This window comes from Cynocephalus volans, chromosome 4 (genome assembly GCF_027409185.1).
Source record: "Cynocephalus volans isolate mCynVol1 chromosome 4, mCynVol1.pri, whole genome shotgun sequence".
NCBI lineage: Eukaryota > Metazoa > Chordata > Mammalia > Dermoptera > Cynocephalidae > Cynocephalus > Cynocephalus volans.
The window spans coordinates 105285996-105305295 of record NC_084463.1 but is presented as its reverse complement, the minus strand read 5'-3'; the positions used below and the strand labels follow the sequence as shown (position 1 = coordinate 105305295).

The 19300-nt window shown below is 39.0% G+C and overlaps 2 protein-coding genes across 2 annotated transcripts; both read left to right on the top strand.

The window, feature by feature from the left end:
* The first annotated feature begins 7190 nt into the window (after positions 1–7190).
* Positions 7191–8135, top strand: LOC134375813 (olfactory receptor 51I1). Its single transcript, XM_063094539.1, has one exon. It carries the CDS (start codon positions 7191–7193, stop codon positions 8133–8135), a length of 945 nt encoding a protein of 314 aa, XP_062950609.1.
* An 8248-nt stretch (positions 8136–16383) lies between these two features.
* Positions 16384–17334, top strand: LOC134377375 (olfactory receptor 51L1-like). The gene has a single exon (XM_063096031.1). It carries the CDS (start codon positions 16384–16386, stop codon positions 17332–17334), a length of 951 nt encoding a protein of 316 aa, XP_062952101.1.
* The last annotated feature ends 1966 nt before the right edge of the window (positions 17335–19300 follow it).

Below are 19300 nucleotides of genomic sequence, written 5' to 3'. Positions count from 1 at the left end.
TGTATTCATTTTTGGGTTTCTATTTCATTTATTTCTGCTCTGATCTTAATTATTTCTTTCCATCTACTAACTTTGGGTTTGGATTATTCTTGTTTTTCTGGTTCTTTAATGAGAAGTTTTAGGTTGTTTATTTGCCATCTTTCCATTCTTCTCTAGTAAGCATTTGATGCAATAAATTTCCCCCTTAGTACTGCTTTTGCAGTATCCCACAAGTTTACATATTATGAGTCATTATTTTCATTAGTTTCAATAAATTTTTGGATTTCCTGTTTAATTTCTTCTTGGATCCATATGTCATTAAGTAGGATGTTGTTTAATTTCCATGTGTTTGAATAGTTTGCAGAGTTTCATTTGTTATTGGTTTCTAGTTTTAATCCACTGTGATCTGAAAAAATCCATGGAATAATTCCAATTTTTTTGAATTTGTTGAGACTTGCTTTGTGACCCAACACGTGCTCTATCCTGGAGAATGTTCCATTTGCTGATGAAAGGAATGAATATTCTGAGGTTGTTGGATGGAATGTTCTATGGATATATGCCAAGTCCAATTGGTCTAAAGTGTTGTTCAGATCTTATGTTTTTCTGCTGATTTTTTGCCTAGATGATCTGTGCAATGTTGTGAGTGGGGTGTTCAGGTCCCCAGCTATGATGATGTTAGTGTGTATCTGATTCTTTAGATCTGATAGGGTTTGCTTTATAAATCTGGCTACTCCGCCATTGAGTGCGTATATATTTATGATTGCTATATCTTCTTGATGGATAGATCTTTTGATCATTATATAGTGGCCTTCTTAATCTTTTTTTTATGGTTTTTGGTTTAAAGTCTATTTTATCTGATATAAGAATAGCTACTCCAGCTCATTTTTCATTTCTATTTGCATGGTATATCTTTTTCTATCCTTTCACTCTTAGTCTATGTGTGTCTTTACAGGTGAAGTGAGTCTCTTGAAGGCAGCATAATTTGGAGTCCATCTTTTTAATCCAGTCTGTAAGTCTATGCCTTTTGAGTGGGGAATTTAATCCTTTTACATTTAGAGTTATTACTGAAAAAATGTTGATTTCCTCATAGCATTTTATTGATTTTTGTTTAAATGTCTTTAGTATCTTTTATTTCTTTCTTTTTGATATTCTGTTTGTCTACTGTGTGTGTTGGTTTGTTGGGGTTGCAGATAAACTATTATTTTTCTCTTTTTTGTTAGTATTTTTGTTTTACTGGTCGGTTTTGTTCTTTCTTGAGTATTCATGGCAATTATGGTTGTTTTTCGGGTATGAAACCCAGTAGCCCCTTGAGAATTTCTTATAAGTCTGGTTGTGTGGTAGTGAACTCCTGCAGCTTTTGTTTGTCTGAGAAATATACTATTTGGACTTCATTTCAGAAGGATTTCCTTGCTGGGTAAAGTATTCTTGGCTGGAAATTTTTGTCCTTTAGTGTTTTGAATATATCATCCCATTCTTTTCTGGCTTTTAGGTTTTCTGATGAAAAGTCTGATGTGATTCTGATTGGGGCTCCCCTATCGGTGACTTGTTGCTTCTCTCTTGCAGCTTTTAAAAATCTCTCATTGTCTTTGAGTTTTGCCAGTTTGACTATAACTTGTCTTGGAGAGGACCTTTTTCATTTGAATATGTTTAGGGATCTTTGGGCCTCCTGATTCTGGAGATCTGTGACTTTCCATATACTTGGGAAGTTTTCTGCTATTATTTCATTGAATATGTTTTCAATGCCATTTCCTTCTTCCTCTCCTTCTGGAAGACCCATGATTCAGATATTTGAGCCCTTCAGATTGTCTGTTATCTCTCTTCAATTTTCTTCATTTTTAAAATTCTTTTTCTTTTTTCTGGTCCCCTGGGTTAATTCAAACAGCCTGTCTGCAAGGTCAGAAATTCTCTCTTCTGCTTGCTCTAGCCTGCTGGTTAGACTCTCTGTTGTGTTTATTTTTTATTTTGTTGAATGAATCCTTCAGCTCCATAAGCTCTGCTACATTCTTTTTCAGGGCATTGATTTCTTTGTACATTTCTTCTTTGAGGTCCTGTATATTTTTTCTCATTTCATTGTGTTGTCTGAGTTTTCTTGTATCTCCTTTAGTTTCCTTAGAATTGTTGCTCAAAATTTCTTGTCAGTCATTTCAAGGACTTCCTGTTCTGTAGGATCGAGATCTTAAGAGTTGTTATTTTCCTTTGGTGGTGATATACTTTCTTGATTTTTCATATTTCTGGTGTCTTTCCTTTGGTCTTTAGTCATTGTGGTAGGGTGTATCACTGTCCACTTCTTCCACCCTGGTATCTGGCCTGGATCCTGAAGGGACTGGCAATTCTGGGCAGCAGGGACTAGCCTGGGCTGGAGGTCCCATGGAGCCTGCCTGTTCTGGTAAGCCTGACTCAGGGCATGTGGGCCTGGCAGCTCTTAGATCTCTCTGGGCAGTGGGCACTGGCCTGGGATGGGGGGGGGTCTCATTTCACCTGCTTTTTCCAGCGTGTCTTACTCTGAGTTTGTGGGCCTGGTGACTCTTGGGCCTCTCTAGGTGGCAGGAACTGACCTGGACTGGAGGCCCCATGTTGCCTGCCTGTTCCACCATGGCTGACTCAGGTGTGTAGGCCTGGCTGTTCTCAGGCCTCTCTGGGTGGCAGACACTGGTCTGGGCTGGGTGTCCTGTGTGACCTGGCTCCTGCCTGTTCTGGGGCAGCTCTTGTGCCTCCTGTTGTTACTTTTTAATAGCTGCAAATTGGTTGATTTTGGAGAGAGAGCAATGATAGGCACTGTCTACTCCACCTTCTTAACTGGAAGCCTTAATATTTCAACATTCATATAATTATTTGGGGTTCAATATTTTTTGTATAGTTTTTGACTTCTTTCAAATATTTAATGCACAAACATTACATGCATATTTGATAAACTTTGAAAATACATTGGCTCATTTGTGCAATGTGCTCATGACATCTTTCCTGGTTGGTTTGAAGGCATATTTGTCTGGACTGTTTGGTAAATCAGTTTTTCAATATTCGTATTTTTTCAAAGAAACAGATGCTATGCTTTTATTGTTTCATATACCATCAGTGCTGAGAATAACATCTGCAGCAAAATATTGCTCAAAAAATATGATTTTCTTTTGCTTGTTTACTTTTTGTTGAAATGGGCTGTTTATAACTTTTAGGTCTCATAACATGATGGAGTAAAAAAAAAAAAAGTTTGCCTAAGGAACACATTATATGCATGCTGGCATGCATTTGTATAAAAAACACATAACACATTTATATTCCATTCATGAATCTGTGAATAGACATGGAGATATGAATTTGTTGGATATTTAATTTATCTTTTAATGAAAATGTGGGAATGCATATGCATTTGAAATATATACTTTTAGAAATGTAAGCATGGGATATTATTTGAAAAATATTTGATCATTTCTTCAAGATTGTTTGTGTCTGTTTCTAAAATTATGCCTATAATTTAAATGTCTATAGTCAGTGTAAGAATACACACATTACAGTGTGTTTGATGTGTCAAGATATATGATTAATGACTAAAGCAATGGGCAATTGCATGAGCATATTTGTGTTTTTCTGTTTGTAAGTGGGTGCATTTGAAAGAGGCAATGTGAATGTTAGTAAATACATAGCTGTATATTCAAGGGTGTATCTTTGGGGGGTCTCAGGATGTCCATAACTATATGCATGCTTGTGTGCATACATGTGCACAGTGTGTTTGCATTCTATGATCAAGGAAAGGTTAACATACAAACAGATATGAATGATAGAGCCAAGAATGAGATTCTCCTAGGAGCAATTCTCCTATGGCCCAGCTTGCCATACATTGGTACCAATCCCCTAATTATCTCCACTTCCCCTCCTCCCATCACATACAAGAAAGCCTTGGGATTCTGGGGTATTTATAAATTAATGAGTCGTTAGAGAATGTGCTGATGTCACTCTTCCAGCTGCACCCACGGCACAGTACATCCAGCTACAGGGAAAAAAGTGTCCTCCACCATGTGAGTGCTCCCTCCTTCAGACTGCCCAGCTGGGCTCCTTATCTAGACCTTATTCCAAAATTTAACACTTTTATTGAAACTCCAGGCAGACTCTGACCCTCATATCTACCCTCCAAATGGGATCCAACTCTGTTCTCTTCTAAAGCCAAGGATCACAGTTCCCTGATGCTGGGTTTCAATAAGAATCAAAACCCTAGGACCAAACAACTTAGCATTAGGTAAAGAGGTTGATGCAACAGATATTGATTTTGTCATGAAGATATTTCATAGTTCTTTTTAAAAAATTCTGCAATTTGACTTATTGTTTTTTATTTGTGGCTCTTGGGTGGGCAGCTGAAGAAAATTCATAGAATCAAGTAAAATGAAGTAATTCAACACTGTGGTCTTCAATCTTACCTGGATTTTCTGTATGGAGCCTGGCATGGGAATATAATTAGTAGAGATACTATTGTAGGATTGTTAATGTGGAGGCATTTGTGACACTGTTTGTGTGTGTTTGTGTAGATATTTATAAACATGTGTTCAGAAGGGTATAACATGGGTGAATATTTGAAACATATTGCGTAACATCAGTGAGTAGCTGTGAGTCGTCCTAAGTTCTGTGGTGTGACAGTGTATGTGTAACCAAGGGAGTGTATGATAGTTTCTGTGTATGTGTGGATGTGAGATTATATCTACGAATACCTGGATTTGTAGGTGTGTGTAGGAGTGTAAAAATGTATATTTTCTGGTACCTTTGAGTGATCGTGTGTGTGTGTGTGGTGTGTGTGTGTGTGTGTGTGTGTGTGCATGCTCATGCTCATGCATGTGCTGTGCTTTGCTTGTATCTGTCTCCATCTTCTTGACCTTTCTTCCTAGATTGGTCATATTTAGGACATCTTGACTGACACCCCTGTGCACAAAGAAAAGATAAAAATGTTTTTGGCTGGTGGTGGGCATTGTTCTCCATGGGAAAGAAATATTAAAAGTTGCTTTCCAGACCAAGGAAAATCTGGAGCATAGATGAAATATTACCCTTCTAGAGAACCTCAATATCTACACCAGGGGTCACAGACAGTGGGGTAAACCTGTCTTAGTGTCTCTTGGGGCTTCCAAGCATCTTTCTATTTCTTCAGGGCTCAGAGACAATCTTGGAATGAAGATGATAAAAAAGCAGACCTGGACAGAATGGATCTAGATAGACTTCTTAGAGACATTGGCTTTGAACCTGGGCTGGGAAGAAAAGAGAAGTTTAGAGAAGAGAGTAAGGGACAAGGAATCCCACTGATTAAAAGGGTGTTTTGACACCCTTCTCAGTTGGAGATTAAAAGTAAAGGAATATATAGATTCCTTTTTATGACCCATACACTTTTAGGGTTGTGACTATTGTCTGGGCATTATCCAATCCCCAGTTACCATGTAATTTCATTGTGTTTACCAGTAGTGCTAGAAACAGAATGAAATTCTAGAAAAGACAGAGAAATAAGGGAGCCAATATGCTTAAATTCCAGGATTGAGCTTTAATTTTGAGATGTCAGGTACCATGGAAATACAGTTGCAGTCCTATTTTAAATAAAGGGTGAGAAAAAAATCCTTTAGGATGTGGTTTCTCAGTTTGTACTATTCTATTTCTTATTTTGGCTGGGGGTAGGCTGATGCTGTTTAAGGACAAAGACAGAGAAAAAGGAATCAGTAAAGAAGGTAGAGAAGGAGAAGCTGAGGTAGGAAGAAAGTTGTAGAGAAATGGTGTCATTGAAAGAAGGCAGTTCCAAAAAGAGGAGGTCACTCTGGCAGAGAGATCAAATGGATTAGGAGGGAAAATGTTTTAAAACAGAGAGGTCACTGATGACCATAGAGAAATTTGTTTCCGTTTGCAGGGGAAAGAGTCAAATAATATAACAAAATGAGCAGTGACAGAAGGTCAGGACAGTAAGCTTGAATCCCAGCCCTGAGGATCTCATGATTAAGTTGCAGAAGCAGACACGTAAACATAAGTTACAACCTCCCATTTCTTGGCATCTGGAGAAACAATGTTTTAAGAAATTCAACTAATAATTGGGAAAGGGTAATGGAGTTGCAGCTAGAGAGGACACATTATTATGTTTTTATGATGGATGGTCTTGCACATGCTTATTACCTAAAGGGAAAACAGCAGAAAGGGAGAGATTGAGCATACAATGGGTTAGTGGAAGAGGTTTCTGTAGGAGGTGGTGAGAATGGACTCTGGAAGGTGGAGGGCCTGTCTTTGGAGAGAGCCATCTTCTTCTCAGTAAGAAAGGTTTAAGAAAGGATAAAGGTGTAAATAAGCTTGACATTTAAGTAGAAGTAACTAACAATTCTCTTCTTTTTTGATTCTAAATAATTTTTTGATTTTATCTAGCTGCACACTATGTTTGTTTATAGAATTTTTCAAAAGTTGAGGTTTACCATGTGAATGTAAAAGAGGCACAGAGGAGATGAAGATACCAGCTTTAGTTGGGGAGCAGGACAGGAACTACATGGAAAAAGAGTTAATAGACAAATAGACCAGAAGAAAACGGAAGGATTATGGAGACTTGAGAGCAAGTGTATGGGCATGAGAAGGCAAGAGAGCTGGAAGATAGAAGCCAATTTTCAGAATGTGAAAAAAAGGAATTCAAAATTTAAGAGAGGGAATAGTGTCTGGTGATGACATGTTCAGGGGTGGGTATTAGGATTGAAAGGCTGAGGTGAAATCTGAGTAAAGGTTATTGAAGCTATAATTTTATAGCTGTAGACTTTACATCTATGTTATCTACCAAAGTGTTCTTAAAGGCCTGGACAGTATTTCTTTCTACGAGTCTACCTTCTTTTCTATTTTTCTTCAGATTCTCAAAATATGACCTCTGCGGTGAGGTGAGGAAGTGGAGGAATACTGCAGTTTAAGGTGAGGATTGGAGAACTTTGTTCATGTTGTCTCCTGTCCCGTCTTGTCATGTTATAGACACTCATTTGATATCAAACCTTCCCAACATTTCTACTGTGGCTAGACAATGTGCTGGGTCTTGGTGTTACAGAAATGAGCAGAAACAAGTTGCTTTCTCAGAGAGCTCAGAGTCTAATGGGGTAGGCAGGAACATGGACAAATATTTTCAATTTCCGACCTTTTCTTGGAGACAGGATATCTAAAAGAAAGAAAGTGAAGAACTTCCCAACACACTGTCCTGGACCCATTCCCCATCTGTATTCCCTTGACAGCCTACCATGAGGGGCCTCAATGGCACTGCCTTCCAGCCAGCCTCCCTGCAGCTGACAGGTATTCCTGGGATGCAGACAGACCAATCCTGGGTTGCCCTGATTTTCTGCATACTCTACCTGATCTCCATCATAGGCAACCTCATCATCCTCGCTCTGGTGTTTCGAGATCCTGCTCTGCACCAGCCCATGTACTATTTCCTCTCTATGCTCTCTCTCAATGATCTGGGAGTATCCCTTTCGACACTTCCCACTGTCCTTGCTACCTTCTGCTTCAACTACCACCATGTTGGCTTCGATGCTTGCCTGGTTCAGATGTTCTTCATTCACACCTTCTCTTTCATGGAATCAGGCATACTGTTGGCCATGAGCTTTGATCGTTTTGTGGCTATTTGTGACCCACTACACTATGCCACTGTGCTCACCAATAGCTGCATCATGGCTATGGGACTGGGCATCCTCACCAAGAGTTTCACCACTCTCTTCCCTTTTCCCTTTCTGGTGAAGCGACTGGACTTCTGCAAGGGCAATGTTTTGCATCACTCATACTGCCTTCATCCAGACCTCATGAAAGTGGCATGTGGAGATACACATGTTAATAACATCTATGGGCTCTTTGTGGTCATTTTCACCTATGGTGTGGATTCAACTTTCATCCTGCTTTCCTATGCGTTGATCCTGAGGACCGTGCTGGCCATTGCATCCCAGGAGCAGCAGCTGAAGGCACTCAACACCTGCATGTCACACATCTGTGCAGTGCTGGTCTTTTATGTGCCCATAATTGCTGTCTCCATGATTCACCGCTTCTGGAAAAGTGCCCCACCTGTTGTTCATGTCGTGATGTCCAATGTCTACCTGTTTGTACCCCCCATGCTCAACCCCATCATCTACAGTGTGAAGACCAAGGAGATCCGCAGAGGGATCCTCAAGGTGTTCCATAAATCCCAGGCCTGAGGAAGCCTGCAGACCCTGAGAGAGTTCCTTTGGAGGAGGAACTGGGACTTATTTGCCAACTTTAGGAATGCCAACACAAGGAGGACAAAGATCCAATATCTTGATAGCTGTGAATGTGGAACTAATAAAAGAATATCTGGCTTAATAAAATGATATACGTATTTATTGAACATTTACCATGTGAAAGTCCTTGTGCTGGTTACTGAAGATGTTATAATGGTGAGTACGACATATGATGAAGTAAACAGATAGACATGCCAAGGGGAAAATACTTGAAAACAAGCAACAGGTGCTCTGAAATATCTTCATCTAGTATATATGGGAATAATGGAAGTCCCATAAGGCAAATAGGCTTAACACAAATAATTCCACTAACATCCAGAGTGAGGAAGATGTTAAATATTAACAACAGATAAAATGCTATTGAGGCTTAGCATTTCATGCAAGAGAGATCTATTTGGTTTACGGAAAAAGGGATAGGCTATTTTGGGTAGTTCTGAAGTAGCTCGTGAAGAAGGAGGAGGAGGTTCGATTACTTGGAACGGGGTGCCAGGGAGAAGGGGGAGCAATGATCTTGACAGACATCATTGCCAGAGAACAAAGCTTTAGGCAGAAACGTTTAGAACATTTCTATTCCAAGTATGGTCCAACGAGCAATAACATTGGCACCTGTCCTTGGCTTGTTAGAGAAACAGATTCTTGGGTCCCACATGGGAACTACTGAATGCGAACTGCATTTAATAAGAACGGGTGATTAAATCTTTTGTAACATCTGTCAGGTATTAGATTGTTGCCAATCTGCTGCACAACGAGAGTAACATGAGTGACAACCATTTGAAAAAGTGGTTGTCATTGTGTGATTCCCAGACCAGCATCGTCAGCGTAGTTTAGGAACTTGTTAGTCATGCACGTTCTAAAGACTTTCCTCAGACTTCCTGAACCAGAAACTCTGGGGAGTAGGACCCATCAGTTTGTGTTTTATTAAGTTATCCAAGATATTCTGATATATATTAAAGATTGAGAACCTCTTACTTAGAATATTGGTCTTGAATATTTTGGAAAATTGCAAATATAGCTTTGGTTAGATAAAAGGGAGGTTTCATATTGGGAATCTGGGGGGGGAACAATATCTCAAGAGATTGCCTAAGTCAGCTTGTGAATGACTTTTAAAAGATTTTTCCCAACTTTAAAGTTCCCCAACTAAGCATATGGTATTGGTAGTGAAGAGAATGCAATTATAGCTTTATTACCTTCACAAAATAGTGTGGGTGGAACATAAATAGCCTCAGAGGAGAATTTGATAAAAAAAAAAAAAAAAAAAAAATTCTAGCCACTCCACAGTCAATTCCCCATAATGTGATTCCCTTTCTTTTTTTCCCAATTCTCACCCCACCATCCCAACCTACTTGACATCAAAAATTCAGGTGAACTCCAATTGTAGATCTGCCATCTAGGCAAAGAGAACCTACACAGAGAAAAACAAAACAAACAAAAAAACCACAACAAACAAACAAACAAAATTGGTTGTCACAGTGAGTTGGGGGATTGTTCAAGAGTACTTGTCAATGAAACTTCAGTGTATACAAATCCCCTGATTAGGAACTCTGCTGAGACTTTTTCTTTTCTTCAAGTATATTAACTTCTTTCTTCTTGAGACAGAATATGTTTATTCTGGTCTACCAAACATTTACCTGCAGATTGGAACTATCTTTGCTTTGCTCTACTGTGGAAAGTTACATTTACACACAAGACATATTAATTTTCTATTTAAACTTTTTTGGAGAAATAGTTTCATAATTTTCCTGCAGATGACTTTTAACACTTACAATAAATTGTTTGTGTTGAGATTTGTATAGATATTATGTTTAGCATTATGATTATCAGAGCGAATGAGTATTTAGGGTTCCTTATCCCCTCATTGACTCATCCTTTTATTTAAAGGAGGTCAGAAACTGAGTCCTGAAAAAGAACTTTTCAAAGGTGAAAAAAAGATGACAGTCAAAGCTACAACTCTGCTCCTAGTATAGAGTTTGGCACACCAAGTACATGTGAATTAAATGAACAACAAAATGACTAATGAAATGAATAAAGGAACTGGACCCAGACTGATGCTTGTTTCCCTTTATGCTGCCTCTAGTAACAAAGCCAAAGTCACTTCACTCCTTGACTTCTAAAAGCCCTGCCTCTCCTTGTCAGATACTTACTTCCAATCTAAGGCATCATTTAAGTCTTCTTTTCCCGTGGTTCTTTGTCCTTACTCACAAGGCTGTTGTCTGCATTTTTCTGAGAATTCCATATCCTTGTTTCCAGCTCTTTATTTATGACCTAACCAATCCTACAACAATAATGGGAAGCAGAAGGGGATCTTCTTTAACTGCCTCTCTGATATGTCAGAGCTTCATATGAGGAAGAAAATAATTTCTCTATGACCATCATCTTTTGCCTCCCTGCACCCATTTTACCACTTGATAGAAGCAGGAGAGAGTTCTCCTGTGATTCCCTCCCTTCTTCCCTCAACACACCCTCATTCTATTTGAAACTGAATGAGGAAGAGGTAAAAGAAAATACTGTATGGGAAGGCCAGGTCTTGCAGGGAGAAAGAAAATCTATTTGTGGGATCTGAAATTTGGACCTGCAGTAGAACTTATGATGAAGATAATTATCATGTGTGGTATATCCAATTAAAAACAAACAAACAAACAAACTTATTACTTTATTCTTCACATTTGAATCTCTATTTCCTGTAGATAGATACTATCCTTGCTATAGATCAGATTCCAAGTTAAAAGAATGTTAATCTCCTAAACTCATGAAGCTAGTAGGTGGCACAGCCAGGACTTAAACTTAACTTTGTGTAACTTTGAACCTTGTGGTTCTTCAAGATCCTGAAATGTCTCTTCTGGTAGAGACCTAGATCTTGTGGAACTTGGTAGAGGCTTCAGGGAGAGGTGACAGGAGTGGAAATTCAGTAGGGCCAGTAGGGATAAATGGAAAGAGGCAGCCAAGGCCCTATCATCTATTGCTTAAATCCTGGGGTTGTCTCTGGGTTCCAACCTCTATTCTCTGAGATCTGAGCTCTGGGATTTTTATCTTAAGCTCTAAGCTTTAGGTTCTGAATTTCAAGTGCAGAACTCAAGGATCTAGAGTCTGGATTCTGGGCAAACAACTCTAGTTTTGAGACTTGATAACTGTGTTATGGAGAAATGTTGCTATGGATTTTGGAGGAATTCGTCTCCATCATCTTTATCACAAGGGAAGAGTAGAATTTTATTTTCTCTGAAGACAGGGAAGTACCTCCAGGGGAAGTGGTTTTTTGTTTTTTTTTTTCCCTTATTTTTATATTCCCAGGGTAAGATCTAGCTCCCTCCTTTTCTCTTCACCAGTACAGCATCACACTCAGATGAAGCAAGACCCCAGAGGATCCAGCCTCTGGGAACTCCATTGGAAACATAATGTCTGCCTCTGCTCCTGGCCAATGCCTGCTGAGGCCCATTCTGGAGCCATTTTGAGCTGGCCGTCTGTCAGACCAATGGTCATTTTGCAAAGCTCTCTCAGGTGAGTTCAAATCTGTGTCTTATAGGTATGCGTACATACAGGAAGTGTGTTTCTATCTACAATTCTGTCTGTGCTTTTGTGTGGTTCTCTCAATCTCTCTTATCATGTCTTTGTATCTTTGTGTGTGTTTCTGGTAATGCCTGTTTGAATTTGCATAGTTGTCACAATTTGTTTGGCCTAAGTTGGAGAAGTTCAAGACAAAAAGAAAATCCCCCAAATCTCATTTTCCTGCAGATTTTCTATAAAAGGTGCAATATTCATTCAAATTCCCTTGTAGTCACCCTACCACTTTCAGAAAGGGCTTCCAGAGACTGCTCTAGCAGTGAAAGACACATGGTTGATCACATGCCAGAAGTTAAGAACTTGCATCTGTTCTGTCCCACACAGATCCACAGCCACACTATTTTGTCACAGCATAAGAGAGACCTTGCCAGTCTGGAACCTTAGCCTCCGAGCAGAAGGAGCACTGAAAGGGCCTTTAATCCCAATCCAATAAGTGCTGGCATTCTCCCTTCAGCACCCACTAAGGGTTATATCCAGTCTTTGCTTGTACAGCTTCACCACACAGAAGCTTATTATTTCATTGTGCAGCTTTGACTCTTAGAATAACTATTTCTTACATGAGCCCCAGACTGTCTCCCTGTGATCTCCACCTGTCACTCGTCACCTCTCATGCCCATCTCCACACATCTCTACTGAAGTCTCCTCTAGTCAAAACACAGCATCACTCACTCCTACAATGCCCTACAATATGACTCAGTCTCCTTACCTTTTACGTGTGTCACAGTTGGTTTACCTCCTACCCAGATTATGGAACCCAGAGCTAAAGGTACCTCAGTTATGGTCTGAGCAGTATATTCACACTTTTACTCATTAATGATTTCAGAAACATGTCTTTGTGTCAGAATCATGTGAAGTGCTGGGGAGGCAAGTATGTAATGGGCACAAGTATGATCCTAAAACAGCTAAAAGTATGTTAGAAGCATAAGTGTAGTTTAAATAAAATAGAAAAAAGACTGTACAAAATACTACAATGTCACAGATGAGAAAGCTATTATTTCTGCTTAAATAGTGTTAGTAAAAGCTGCAGATTTGTTGTAAGCTACAGATAACACTGTTGATTCATATTGGACTTTCTATCCATCAATCACCCTGACAGGAGGATTTGTGTGGTGTGGAAACCAAAAGTCAGGTATTTTGACTAGCAGCTAAAGGGATCTAGGATAGATTATGTAAAAAAGGATAGATTATGAGATACCATGATTAAACCCTTCTGATATTATTTATTCATTCAGTTATGTATTCATTCAGTTAAAGTATGTATTAAGCATCTGCTATGCACTTTACTCTGTGCTAGTACTGGGTATCTATTGGTTAAAAAGAAGTCAACAACATCTTTTCTTTGATTGATTGGGTTTACAATCTAGTAGGGAATACAGACATTTAAAAAATACACAAGTAAAATACGTGTACAAATTAAGAAAATTGACCTGCAGGAAAATAACAGAAACCATGAAGAAAAATATTCATGTGATATCTGACAAAAATTATTTTGTCTTTGTGTTTGAAACATTATCTGAAATGTAGAGAAAGTAGGCTTAAGCCCAATTTAAGAGAGCATTTTATAAGTTAGTGAAATCTGACCAGATAGTGGTTTCAGGATGCGACAAACTGTCCATCGTTCGGAGTGTTCGAACTGAGCATGCGCCACAGTTTGACAAGGATGTTGTGGAGGGCACTATCTCAGTGGGTGCAAGATTAGACACTGGTTTCAGGTCCTAGAAAGCCTGAATCAATGACTGAATCAACGACTGAATCAATGGACTTCTGAGACAGGCCATTTTAAAAGTTCACATAACTCTTATTCTCTACCACTTGACCCCCAGTTTGTATAGGAAGCTGGAAAAAAATCTGTCTGCCACTCAGTTCTTTTCTCCACCTGAGAAAATAAAAATGACCAACTTCAGCATTCCTCCATTCTTATTTGTGTGACTTTAGCTTCAGAAGTCTGGATGCTGGCTTCTTGGGAAAGATCACATTACTTATAGTTGGAAGAACTAGATTCTAATCCCAGATCAGCTACTTACTAGTATCAGGTAAGTCACTTGATATGGTTTTTATGAGACTCAAATGTGGAAGCTTGGCAGTGATTCCACTGTCCCTCAGGTTATCATTTCTACCACCTAAATACTGAGTAAATTTCCCGGAGCTCCGGTCTCCTGGGTATTGCCCTTCCCCTTCCCTACCCTACACGTTCTTCCTCACAAGGGTCGTGGCTGGTGCTTACAAGGGTTTATTGTTACTTACTGCTGAAGGTGAGGTTTTGCCAGTGGCAAGCCACCTCATTTCAAGCAGTCAAAACCTACAGAAGTGATAATTAGACAAAGTCAAAATATTCCTATCAAGCCCTCTCTCTTTTTAGGTGCACCTCAGAGAAGTGATATAAAATACTAACTCCAAACCTGGGCTACATTTGCCGGCATGACTCTGGAGTACTATAGGCAAAACAAAATTTATTTAGAGGAGCTCCAAGATATTAAATAGTCTAGCAGATGATGAAACAGGAAATGTTTATGTTGCAGGTCAGGAATGTGATGGAAAGGTTGTCTAAAAAAGGGGAGGGGGCGGGGTGGGAAAGACTAAGAGAGTGCTTGCAAGTCTCATTTTAGTCTAAAAGACTGTGAATGTAAAGTGAATGGAATGTTATAAAATGAGTCTGAGGTAATTGTCAACATTGTATTCATCTCAGGAGCTTTAAAACATATTGATAATTGGATACTACACCCAGAGATTCTAATTTAATTGGTATGGGATGTTACCTGGGCACTGGGATTTTTAAGTTCCAGGTGATTCAAATGTCTAGCCAAGGTTGAGAACCCCAGATCTATGAAATACACCCAAGAGAAATTTATGGATGAGGCATAAGGAATCATACTTCACCTGTAAGGGAATTTAATTTTTGAAGAAAACACAGAGACAGAATGGATGGGGTTTCAGCAGGGCCGGTGCAGGAAAAGTGAAGAAAGTAAGAGAATGCAGGCTCTGGGACCATCCTCATGATCACATTGTCCTTGTTTCCATGGTCATAGCTCTTTGTATTCTCCTGGGTATACATTCCCCCAATTGTTCATCCATTCCGGCAGAGTATTCTTATTAAACTCTTTAGATGCATAGACAATTTTACATCAACAGTGGATAACCACAGGATAAAGAGTTGATACAGAATTAGTGATTCATACATTTGATCTCTTGAGTGAATGAGTGAACTGATAATTGGAGGTAATTCGGCTTTTATACCAATTGTGACTGCACCTTCCTACATCCCTGTCTTTTAAAATTTAGTTTGGGAATTTATCATGTTACATTACGTTTATTCTGTTACATTGTGTTATGTTATGTTACATTCCATGTTCATGACATTACATAGTATTTTCACCTTCTGATTGGGGTTTAGCTCTTTGTCTGATCTCTTGGCCACTGATGACATCCTTTATCTCTACATCTTTGATTTCTCCATGGACTTTAGGTTAAATCTGTTCGTTTTGAAGTCACTACATATTTGATAACCTTTCTAAAGTCAGTTTTTAAACTCAGAGGCCACTTGTGTTTTGGTATAATTCTCACCTGGATTGTCCACATCCTTCATCACCCATCTAAAGCCACAATCTCATTTTCATTCAAAAAGTTTTTCCCTCCCTGGAATGGAGCGGAGACCCATGGGGATTACTACTTTTCCAGGTGTCCTTGTCTTCTCAAATCCACGTTGACAGAGCTAAAACTCAATTCTTTCTGATGACTCCAATCTAGATCGGACTGGAGTTTATTCTCATCTCCACAGTGAAATTGGAAACATTACAAGAACAGTCTGTGGATGTAAACTATAATCTTGGCTCTGGAGAAATTGACTCTTAAACTTTGGGTATGTAACTCACTCTTCCAATCCGGGTTTTAGTGTCTCTCTAACAATTAAATAGTTTATATTTATTGAGTATTTTATATGCCATGAAATATCTTGTTTACTCTTACAAAAACTCTATGAGGCAGGTATATTTTTATCCTCAATTTACAGATGGAGACACTGAGGCTTAGAGAGGTTAAATTACCTTGCACAAGATTAAACTGAGATTAAACTGTCAATGGGATTCAAACTAAAGTCTTCCAGAATTCATTTGCAGAACTCTAAAACATTGAACATATGCTAATGATTTTCTGATTTTTTCTTATATCCAAACAAGAGAATAGTATTATTATCTTTATTTTACAAGTTAAAAAAGAAACAAGTAAATAAACAAAATGACATAAAACAAATTTTGGATGAAGGTATAAATAAGTTTCCTACATCACACATCTAGTAACTGGCTGAATATGAATTTTGACACAGGTCTGATTTATTCCAAAGTTTCTGCTCCTAATTTTTAAGTTATGCTGTCTCTCACAAGATTGAGCAGTCTCAAAATTATCTCCTTTACATGTAACATTTTAGGATTCTGGAACTCAGGAGAACAGGAGGAATGAATAGAGTTTCTATTACATTTTTACTCAGGATGATGTAAATGATTCCGACTCCCCCACTGCTCCCCAGCTCCTTTCTTCATCCTCTGAAGTGGGCTGCTACAGCAAAAGACCCAACAGGTGGGAGCTAACTTCAGTTATTTCAAATCGCAGGTGAAGACTGATCTCTGCCATTGGTGGCATGGAAGCTGTGAGCAATGAAAGTCTCAGCCTCCTGTCCGTCTTCCTAACTGGCATCCCAGGACTGGAGGCCCAACACGGCTGGCTCTCCATTCCCTTCTTCACTATGTATGTCATGGCCATCGTGGGTAACAGCCTAATCATGGCAGCAATTCAGGCGAGCTCTGCCCTACATGAGCCCATGTACCTGTTCATCTCCATGTTGGCCGTCACTGAGGTGGGTGTCTCTGTGTCTACACTGCCTACTGTTATGGGCATTCTTTGGTTTGATGCCCTCAGGGTTGACTTGGATGGCTGCCTAGCCCAGATGTTCTTCATTCACACCTTCTCCTGCATGGAGTCTGGGGTCCTGTTAGCCATGAGTTTTGACCGCTTCATAGCCATCTACAACCCGCTGCGCTATACAGCCATCCTGACCCTGCCCCGGATCATCTCCATGGGACTGGGCATTACACTAAAGAGCATGGCACTCATGGCACCACTTCCAGTCCTCTTGAGGCAACTGCCCTATTGTCACATTAACATCCTCTCCCACTCCTACTGCCTCCATTCAGACCTGATCCAGCTGCCTTGTGCTGATACTAAGTTCAACAGCATTCTGGGCCTGGCTATCGTTCTAGCCACTTTTGGGCTGGACTCACTACTCATCATGGTCTCTTACGTGCTGATCCTTTACACAGTGTTCGGCATTGCTTCTGGGGAGGGGCGGTGGAAGGCCCTCAACACATGTGTGTCACATATCTGTGCAGTGCTTGTGTACTATGTGCCTATGATTGGTGTATCTGTGATGCATTGTGCTGCCAAGCATGTGTCACCCATTGTCCACACATTCATGTCTAGCATCTACCTCTTTGTGCCTCCTGTGCTCAACCCCATCATCTACAGCATTAAGACCCAGCCAATTCAACAGGGAATAGTCAACTTGTTCTCCTGCAAGAGGGAATTGCTCTGAATCACTCCAAGGGGGCAGGGACTATCATTCTGTCTATAATCTCTGATTGTGTTTCTGCTATGAGTAAAGTTCTACACTAGGCATTTTGAGGAAGAATAGGAATGAGAAATTCAAAGTGTTGTCACAGGCTTGCATGTGACCACAAGAGTTATTTCTAAGCCCTTTCCATTCACGTTTTACTGATATACGTGTTTCTCTGTATGTGCACATGTGCATACTTTCTTTTCTAACCAGATGTCATAAGTGGAGGGCAGAAATAAGTAATTTTCCTTTTCCTCATTCCCTGGAATCTTCTAGAAAACAGCCTGATAAATAGTAAGTTAACAGTAAAGGCTTGAGACTTAATTATATTTGAATTCAAATAAAACAAATTTCCACTTTTATGGGTTAGGTAGGAATTAAGAATATCCCTCAGTAAGGAAAGATCATCCTAGGAACATGCCTTTGACTAAAGTGAGCAGTCTTTTCTAGTGTGTGGCAAATTTTCAAGGTTACAACTGTTTTCTTCAGCATCATTGTTAATAGCACCTTCTTTCAGCCTCAAAAATGTCCTCGTTTAAACAATAAATTGTATGATAAGCCTACCTACGAAGCAACTTTTTGTTTCATAAAAAAACAAACTCTCCCCACAACTCACCATCCAATGGTCTTCATCCAGAATTTATGTACCATGAGACTCTGTGGATTAACAGCAGACTACATGACCTCAACTGAGGCAAAAGTAAAATATGCACAACCTCACAACGCCAAGGCTACAGATCCTAAGACTCCCAGCAAAAGCAATGAATTTTGCTTTAGTGGAATCCCAGGTTCTATTTTTAAATGAACAACGGTTTAGATAAACACTGTTCCTGGATATCCCCTTTCTCCTTTCCTCCCTTCCTTTCAGCCGTCAGTGGCCTCACCATGCCGTGTGGGGGATACATTCTTGTCTGTTCCTTGTTCACACCCCTCCTTCAGCTTCATAAGTATGGATTTAGTTGGTCCTGCCAGATTCTGCCTGTGGTTGCCTATGGTTTCCTGAAAACCTTTGGTCAAATGGGAAAGAGCATCCTTTCATCTCCTAAACAACACTGTCTTTGTGTAGAGTGGATTGACAGGCCTGTGCTAGTTGATCAGTCACTAGTGTCAGGCTTTGAGCCACATTCACTTCAGGGCATCCAATTACAATCAGAATATTTTCTTCGCCATATGCTGGTTGAGATCACCCAGTGTCACCTTTACACAGTGACTCTTTTGATGTACTTTGTTTAGGACAGTGGTCATCAAATGTTTACTTATGTACTCTATAAAATAAAGAACAAAAAAACTATATACTTTTTCAAGCACTTTCATGTTGATATCTAAAATTAGTGTTATAAATTTATTGTAGAGCACGTATTTTGGAATAGACAGTTTTGTAAATATAGTTATTTTAAAATAAATTATTATATCACATCTTTAAATATCCAATGGAATCTAAATGTATACTGTTTTGATACCTGACTTCATAAATCTAAAAATACATGAACATGTTCTTTAACAGATAATTTGCAACAGTACCTTTTTCCTCTAATTAAAAATTTTATTATGATTTACCTCCACCAAAGACTATTGTGCATGTAATATATTTTTGTTGGGAACTATTTCAGTGATCACTCTAATTCTTTGCAACAAAAATATGTATGTACATTTAACTTTGATGTTTAAAAATTGATGTCATAAAGCACTGTTTAAAAAAATTTCTAAGTTATTTTTTCAATACTTCTTAGTACATAACTATTCAAACAACATTAGAATAATATGATTTTTATATATTAAAATTAAAAATTGATTAGTAATTAATCTGTTAGTGAGATGCATGGGCTTTTTCTTGAATCTAAAAATAAATATCATTTATTAATAGAACGAGACATAGTTCAGCATGAATTCAGTTCCTATTCATTTTCTTTCCTTACTGTAAATGTTAATACTGAAAAGTCTGACA

Coding starts and splice junctions, on each gene's coding strand:
- LOC134375813 (XM_063094539.1), top strand. CDS start 7,191: ATGAGGGGCCTCAATGGCACTGCCTTCCAGCCAGCCTCCCTGCAGCTG.
- LOC134377375 (XM_063096031.1), top strand. CDS start 16,384: ATGGAAGCTGTGAGCAATGAAAGTCTCAGCCTCCTGTCCGTCTTCCTA.